The following is a 7798-nucleotide window of genomic DNA, read 5'->3' on the forward strand; positions in this document are numbered from 1 at the left end:
AAAAGAGACAGAGATGTGATCAGGGAGCTGGCAACAGTGAATCCAGATCCCTTCATTCCGGTGCTCACCCACCTAAGTAGCGTCATCGCCAGAGACCCGCGGAGCTCCCACCTGGCCAGGACCCAGGACGGTACCAGGTAGGTGCCCTGTGGAATCCACACTTGGGGAGGGTTCTGCCTAGACCCAGGGAGGCTCCCCAGATGGGAGCAGAAACTTAGTTCCAAGATTGACCAATGTGTCCCAGCCAGGCAAAGGGAGCCTGATCAATAATGATGACAAGGTTGGCCAGATGATTCTGGGATGTCTGGGTGAATACATTGACTTGCAGTTTATCTATGAAGCTGGGACCCTCTCAAGGACTCCTCTAATTGTGACAGGAATAATGGCAGTGAATGAATTGCAATTCATTGCAACTATTGATTGAATTCTGTGGCTGAGATTAGAGACCGCAGGGGTTTTTGCAGGGAGTTGAGAAACCCCTTAGGGCTCATGGTCTCAACGGGTCTACTCTGAGCAGTTCCTCCAATTTTTGGATGGCAAGCAAAGTCAACCAAAGAGCCTCTTGCACTCTGCTCAGTGCCCCTGTGCTATGAAGGTCACCCCCAAGAAGGAAACCACCTCACTTCAAAAGCTCTCCAATCATGTCTGGCATTTCTGTTACTATGCACAAAAGCCCCTGGGGCTGGAGAGCCACAAACAGTTACCCACAGCCGGACAGCCACTGCGGCCCCATGGAAGCTGGCGGTTCTTTTCCAAGCAATTCATTTCTTCCACATGTGTTGAGATTTGGGGGAGTGTGTGTGTGTGTGTGTGTCCATGAGTGTCTGATTGTTGGGGACAAGCAGCAGGGAAAATCAGAGCTCTCACACGGCGCCATGGTAAGGGGTGAGGAGAGAGGAGCACAGGAGCGATGCTGCCTCCTAACCCTGCAGCCTGCCCGCCCCTCCCCGCCTGCCTCATTCGACTTTCAGCCTCGCTCACGCCCCTCCCCGCCTCGCTCACGCCCCTCCCCGCCTCGCTCACGCCCCTCCCCGCCTCGCTCACGCCCCTCCCCGACTCGCTCACGCCCCACCCCGACTCGCTCACGCCCCTCCCGCCTCGCTCACGCCCCTCCCCGACTCGCTTTCTGCTTTTGCCGAGCAGCCGGAATGCTCCATCCGTAATGCAAGTCTGCGCACGTTCCTCTATCTCAGACCCTCCAGGGTGCAATCTCTGCGTTGCCCTTTTTCAGACTCATTACTCTTTCTCGCCAGCAAAGCCCCACCCTCAAGCAGGCTAGAGGGCCTGCAGTTCCCTCCATACCCGGTCCTGGCTGGCCAGCTCCTTCCCATGTAAGCCTTCATTCATCTGCCTGACTTTTGCTTCAACACTCAGCTAAGGTGCCACCCTCTGCAAAAAACCCACCTGAACCCCCTGCCCCCCGTAGGCTTCGAAAGACCCCTGTGTACTCACACACCTTCAGCCTGTGGTTACAGTGTTATTTTTAAATGGTCTGCTCGGGACTCAATTTCTTGTGCTAGAGTTGGCGATGGGGAATGAGGGGTTGGCAGCAACCCTGTGTTTTTAGTACATCTGTGCACCCTAGCGCCTAACCCAGTCATACTCAAGGAATAACTTCTGAATTAACCTGGACCCTGTGCGTCCACAGTCCAAAGCCACAAAACAACAACAAAAACTGGTTTTAGGCCTGACCTATGGTGGCGCAGTGGATAAAGTGTCAACCTGGGAATGCTGAGGTCATGGTTCAAAACTCTGGGCTTGTCTGGTCAAGGCACATGTGAGAGTTGATGCTTCCTGCTCCTCTCCCTTATCTCTCTCTCTAAAATAAAAACAAAAAAACTGAATGAAGTTAAAAATAAAATAAAATATATCTTTAAAAAAAACAAAAATAAAAACTGGTTTTATGCGCTTTTCTCTAATCCATTCTGCCTTTACTCCCTGTCCCACCTTAAGGCAGGCACAGAAAGCCATGGTCTAGGATACAGGATGTCACAGAATCAAAGTCTGCAAGGATAAGTGCCATCTGCGGAGACAGTCGGTGGCCAGTCTGACCCAATAGCCTTGTTTTGCAGGTGGAGGAGTAAGGCCCAGAGATGGGGGGCTTACTCCCATCTCACAGAGAGGTGGGCATAGCTGGAGCCAGACCCAAGTGCTTCTGATCCCACTTCAGGATCCTTCCCCTCCACTCCATGCCTGGGTCCTGGGTCCTGGGTCCTGGAGGGAGCAGGGAGGGAAGGGGGTGTGGGGACAAGGCAGAGGGATGGATGGGCTGAGGGGCACACATGACAGTCCCCAACGCCCACCGCTCCCTCATCCCCGCCCAGAGTGACTCGGGCCTTAGGTCTGAGGTCTGCCATCCATACCCGTTTGACTACCTGCAGCCCCACTGCTTCCCCATCAGTTTGTTTTCAGTCATGTTTACTGGACAATTTCCAAGTGTCTGATGACTTTTCCAAAGAAAAGTTGGACTTGGGAACTGGAAGACATGGGAGGGCACAGGAGACGGTAAAGGGAAAGAGGTTGAAGTGAGAGTCAGGGTACCCAGCTCCCATCTCAACAACCAAAATGATGAGGCCAATTCAATTCATATCCACTCAGAGCCACAGAGAATAGAATACGGAGCACACTTGACCTGACAAATCATGGAAAGGTTTTTCTCTTCCCTCAATTATAGGCAATAAAACAACCTAATGATGGTCTTCAAGCTATCAAAGCCTCCAAGAGAGAGCAAGATAATTGCCTTTTTTCCTTTTCCTGTGAAAATGGAAAAGAATCCAGTTTCTGTCACAGTAGGAAGGAAATGGGCCAGATTCTAGAAGGCACATTCTAAAGCGGAGGGTGGAGCCCAGAAAGTCATGGATGTGTACAGACCCAGCACAGAGGAAAAAAGAGCCCAGGCCCAGAGAGAACGTCTGCAACTCGCTATCCTCAGGCGGTGGAGCTGCGCCTCACTTCCTTCACCCCTCCCTGCTCGTCCCACCACAGCGCATCTCACCCTCATCTCTCCAACGGTTCTCTCAGGCAAACCTGATAGAATCTGGCCACTTTCCAACCTGAGCAGTCCTGCCCCTCCCATCAATAGGAACCCTTCCTTCCTTCCTGTCCTGACCTGGCTTCCAGGAAGCCCTCCCTGATGATCCTCACCTAGCATGAATTCAACTTTGACTATACTGTGCAAGTGGTCTCAGTCCCACTTCCACGGTATGTCTGTTCAGACTCACCCCTCCACTGGGGCCTCCTCCCTTCAGCCTGGGCTCTGCCCCAGCACCCAGCCCAGACCTGCGCCTGACCCAGTCCCTCCTCTGTCTCTCTGTCTTGGTCTCAGGGCACCTCTAGGACCTGTACCTTCTCACCAGGATGAACCTACTGGTTTCTTGGCAGCTGATGCTTTTCGTCTGTGCCATCTCCTTCAGGGAGACATCAGAAAAGGTGGCACCCATGGAGAATCCTAGACCCACAGGTATGCATTGTCTGGACAAAGGGTGGGAGGGAGCAAATGAGCTGTTTCAAATGAGATTTACCATATTTTTCAGAGTATGGCTATTGATGTGAGTTAAACAACATATTTAATGAAAACCCAAGATTAACACTTGCAACTCATCTGGTGGCCCCTTTAACCTTGCAAGTCGGGGGTGGCTTACCTGCCGTGGGCATCAGCAGGCCCACCTAGGTTCGGGTGCTTGTGAACCACCACACTCCTTCATGGTTTTCTCACACTGTGCTCTCTGCTCCGTGCCAGTCACCTCTCTGGACAAATCTGCTGGGAAGAAATTTACTGTGCAAGCTTCTTTCATCAGTGACCTCAGGCCCTTTATGGGGAGTTTGAAAAAAAAAAAAAGAACCTAAACAAAAGGACAGATCCTGTCAATTTTATGAGTTTGCTATGATGAGCTGGAGAAACTGAGGCCCAAAGATGTAAAGATGCCTCCCCAACGTCACTCAATTACACGCTACTGAAGCCCAGCAGGTGCAGGAGCTCCCCAAGAGGGCGTCTCTGAGTAGCACAAGCTAAAATGGTGCTACTCCCCAAGTCAGGAGTTGTGAGTTTAACACTACTTGGTTCAGCTTTCTGGGCAAACTAGAACCTTGGCTTAGCCTCTCTGGACCGCAGTCTCTCTAGCTATGGAGCTTGGAGCATGGAGCATATCTATACTTCTGATAGCACTGGGTCCATAAAATATCCCAGAGCCAAGAGCACATGGCCCCCAGTGTCCTTTGCCAAGAGTTTTCTCTGGGATCAGTGTCCTTTCTTGGTGAAAATAACTTCACTACAGTCCCAGAGGCATTGTGTTCATTGGCTGTTTTGGGCAAAAGGGAGGCCACGAAAGGTATTGTGAGAAGTGGTTCTCCTGCTGGGATGACAGGTGTGACTGGGAAGGAAGCCATCTTTCCTGCATCTCAGCAGGCCCCCGGGCAGGTGGGAGGGCCTCTTGGGGGGGGTTGTTATTAATTCAGGACCACGCTTATGCTCCTCTTCCGCAAAGTGTGCCAGGTCACTGAGGAGTCGGCCTCAAAGCCAACCATCCCACAACACACACGCACACACCACACACCAGGCCTCATTTCCAATGATCTCTTGCCACATTGGCTGGGGTGGCTGTGTACTCAGCTAGTTGCACTATTTTACTATCAAAAATTATAGTGAACTTAGTAAGTCTTGCATGTAAAGTGCCTTCTAAATTAGCCTCGTTAACCCTCAGTATGAAAAAAGAGATTATACCCAAAATGGGGCAGGTGAGCTGGTTAGGGTGACCCAGATAAATTTCTGTTTTTTTACAGAGTCCTTGTATAGCTTATTGAGGGAGCTATTGTACAATTATTGGGGGATGAGGGGACACAATGGTCTTAGCTCCACTTTCTTGATTTCTGTAACCACAAGCTTTTTGGTGGCCTTTATATAGTTAATTAGCGTTTACTGCGGCTCTGTTATGTGCAGGCCCTGTTTCAAGCACTCTGAGACAGGAGGAGCTGAATGAGCATAGCCCCACCTGCCCCAAGGACTCCCAGCCCAGCTGGGAAGCCTGATGCTGAAACCCCATAGAGGGTGGGCCAGGCAGTGGGCCAAGCTGCAACCTCTAGCAAATAGCTTAGTTTTCTTTGTTTCCAGGCTTTACCCTAATTCCTAAAAGGAAGTAATTTCATATAAATGATATTAAAGATAATTCTGGAAAATATTTGAAATCAAAGCTATGTTGAAAGAGGGAGGAACAAATGGTCTAACCACCAAGTTCAGATGCCGGTGCTCCCAGCTGGCATCGAGGATGGAGCTTCCTGGAGGTCAAGGATCAAACAGGAAGTGTAGGATAGGGCTGTGAGCAAGTGTTCAAGGAGGCTCTCCTGGCCCAGCCTCACGCAGTCTCTCCCTCTGGCTCTGTCCTAGGCCAGCAGCTACGCTCCCTGGCGTCCCCGGCCGCCTGGGAACAGAGCCTGCCCTGCGCTGCCCCCAAGAGCGCGGTGGGGTCCTGGCGGCCAGTCCTGTGCGAGGCCCGCAGCCGCCTGATCCCCGCCCCGCGGCGCTCAAGGCTGGTGCAGCAGAAGAAGGATCTGTCCGCCTACAACTGGAACTCCTTCGGCCTGCGCTATGGCAGGCGGGCAGCGCCCAGGGATGTGGGCCAGGGATTTGAGACTTCCAAATTCTGGACCAACAGGGGCTCTGGGCACACGGGGACGGAGCGGAGGCTGGGCAATGGGAGAGGGCCTGGAGTTTCAGTCCTGAATCAATAAAGGAATGCTGCCAACTCAACAGCATGTGATTTGTGGCTAATTTTGTTTTTTTATGTATTTTTCTGAAGCTGGAAACGGGGAGGCAAGTCAGACAGACTCCCGCATTCACCCCACCGGGATCCACCTGACATGCCCACTAGGGGGCGATGCTCTGCCCATCTGGGGCGTCGCTCTGTTGCGATCAGAGCCAGTCTAGCGCCTGAGGCAGAGGCCATGGAGCCATCCCCAGCGCCGGGGCCATCTTTGGTCCATTGGAGCCTTGGCTGCAGAAGGGTAAGAGAGAGACAGAGAGGAAGGAGAGGGGGAGGGGTGGAGAAGCAGTTGGGCACCTCTCCTGTGTGCCCTGGCCGGGAATCCAACCCGGGACTTCTGCACGCCAGGCCGACGCTCTACCACTGAGCCAACCGGCCAGGGCCTGTGGCTAATTTTTGTAAGCAGCACCCAATGAGGCTGTTCCCCTTCACTCCTCAAGTTGTTCTTTACCTGGTCCTTAGACAGCTTTAGTGTTATCTAGAGCAGTGCTTTCTTCTTTTCTTGAGAGAGAGAGAGAGAGAGAGAGAGAGAGAGAGAGATGGAGACAGGAAGGGAGAGAGATGGGAAGCATCAACTCATAGTTGCAGCACTTTAGTTGTTCACTGATTGCTTCTCATATGTGCCTTAACTGGGGGAGCTCCAGCAGAGCCAGTGACCCCTTGCTCAAGCCAGCAACCTTGGGCTCAAGCCAACAGCCTTGGGTGCAAGCCAGCGACCTCAGGGTTTCCAACCTGGGACCTCAGCATCCCAGGTCGACGTAGAGCAGTGCTTTCTGAATTAGAGATGGTGAAGGCTCAGGTTGTTTTTACTCCAGGCAGGTCAGTACTTTTCACACACTCTCTCTCTCTCTCTCACTAAAAAAGTGAAAAATTTAAAAATAACTAAAGAGAAGCCCAAATTGGATGCTGCTTGGGTGTTTCGGTAGTATCAAATTTCTAGCCCATAAAAAAGCTGTCTATGAATCAGTGAGCAGGTCTTCACCAAAAACCAAATCTGCAGACACCTTGATCTTGGGTTTCCCACATCCAGAACTGTGAGAAATAAATGTTTAGCTCCCCCAGACAAAGGACACGGTATATAAGTAGTATTTTGTACATTCTTGGGTAGGAAAATAACTAAGAAAACTGGTGACACAGGCAGATAATGACTGAGGTTTGGGAAACGCGGCCTGGGTAAGAAGGTTCCAAAGCCTGTCCCAAATCAGGAAGCTGCCAAAGTTAGAAGAAATCCGGTCTGTTTGGTAGAAGGCCTGCTTCCCAAAGACCCAGTAACAATCTTGTTGACATAACCCTGTGGATCAAAGTAATCCCCTAATTGCCTCAGACCAGTTGCTGCAGCGATCTGGATCTGGATCCTGTGAATACAAAACGCCTAGTCCTTGGATGGGGAACTACATCCTGGAAGAGGCTGCCAAAACCCGCTCCTCCTGCCAACACTCAACCAGGGTAGACCAGGTGTGGTGGTAGCAGCAATGGCCTCATCAGAAGACACCATGGACCAGAGAGCCAGCCCCCGAATCACGAGCCTTGAGACAGATCTAGGCACCAGTTCAGGTGGGAATCCGGCTCACCATCCAAAGGCTATCCCCACGGCTCACATAACGTTTGTTACTGACTGTGCTTCTAGGAAACAGCTGTCCCTGCTAGCACCCTTGGTGCCACACCAAGCCCCTGGACCAAACATAGGACTTGTCACCCTTCCAGTGAAGACTTACATCTTGTTCTGGGCGCACAGCCAGCCCCATCTGACTCCAGAGGCCCTCCTGGGTAGGGGGGGGGCACCTTGCCCACACCAGGAACACCCTGCTACTCTGTAGAGGGACTGTGACCCCAGCTTCCTCCCCAGTCAACCCACTCTACACCCAGGATGCTCCTGAAGCCCCTTGAAGAGGGTGTCCTCAAGATCTTCAGCTTGGGAAACAGTCACGTGCTTGTGCAAAGCTTTCTCCCCCTGTGTCGTGGGCAGGCAGGTTAACTGGAAGAGCCTGACCATGGAGGAAGGGGTTGGCATGCCAGGCTCAAGTGTCCAGGGGCTGCAATTC

The 7798-nt window shown here is 52.0% G+C and overlaps 1 protein-coding gene across 1 annotated transcript; it reads left to right on the forward strand.

Annotated features, from left to right (window-relative positions):
• The first annotated feature begins 3357 nt into the window (after nucleotides 1-3357).
• KISS1 (KiSS-1 metastasis suppressor) lies at nucleotides 3358-5724 on the forward strand. The gene is made up of 2 exons (XM_066254501.1): nucleotides 3358-3460; nucleotides 5381-5724. The coding sequence occupies exons 1-2, from the start codon at nucleotides 3358-3360 to the stop codon at nucleotides 5722-5724; spliced, it is 447 nt and encodes a 148-aa protein (XP_066110598.1).
• The last annotated feature ends 2074 nt before the right edge of the window (nucleotides 5725-7798 follow it).

This window comes from Saccopteryx bilineata, chromosome 2 (genome assembly GCF_036850765.1).
Source record: "Saccopteryx bilineata isolate mSacBil1 chromosome 2, mSacBil1_pri_phased_curated, whole genome shotgun sequence".
NCBI lineage: Eukaryota > Metazoa > Chordata > Mammalia > Chiroptera > Emballonuridae > Saccopteryx > Saccopteryx bilineata.

Excerpts from the sequence above, each read along its gene's own strand:
- KISS1 (XM_066254501.1), top strand. The coding sequence starts at position 3,358 with ATGAACCTACTGGTTTCTTGGCAGCTGATGCTTTTCGTCTGTGCCATC. Across the intron at positions 3,461-5,380 it reads GGAGAATCCTAGACCCACAG|GCCAGCAGCTACGCTCCCTG; the intron begins GTATGCATTGTC and ends GCTCTGTCCTAG.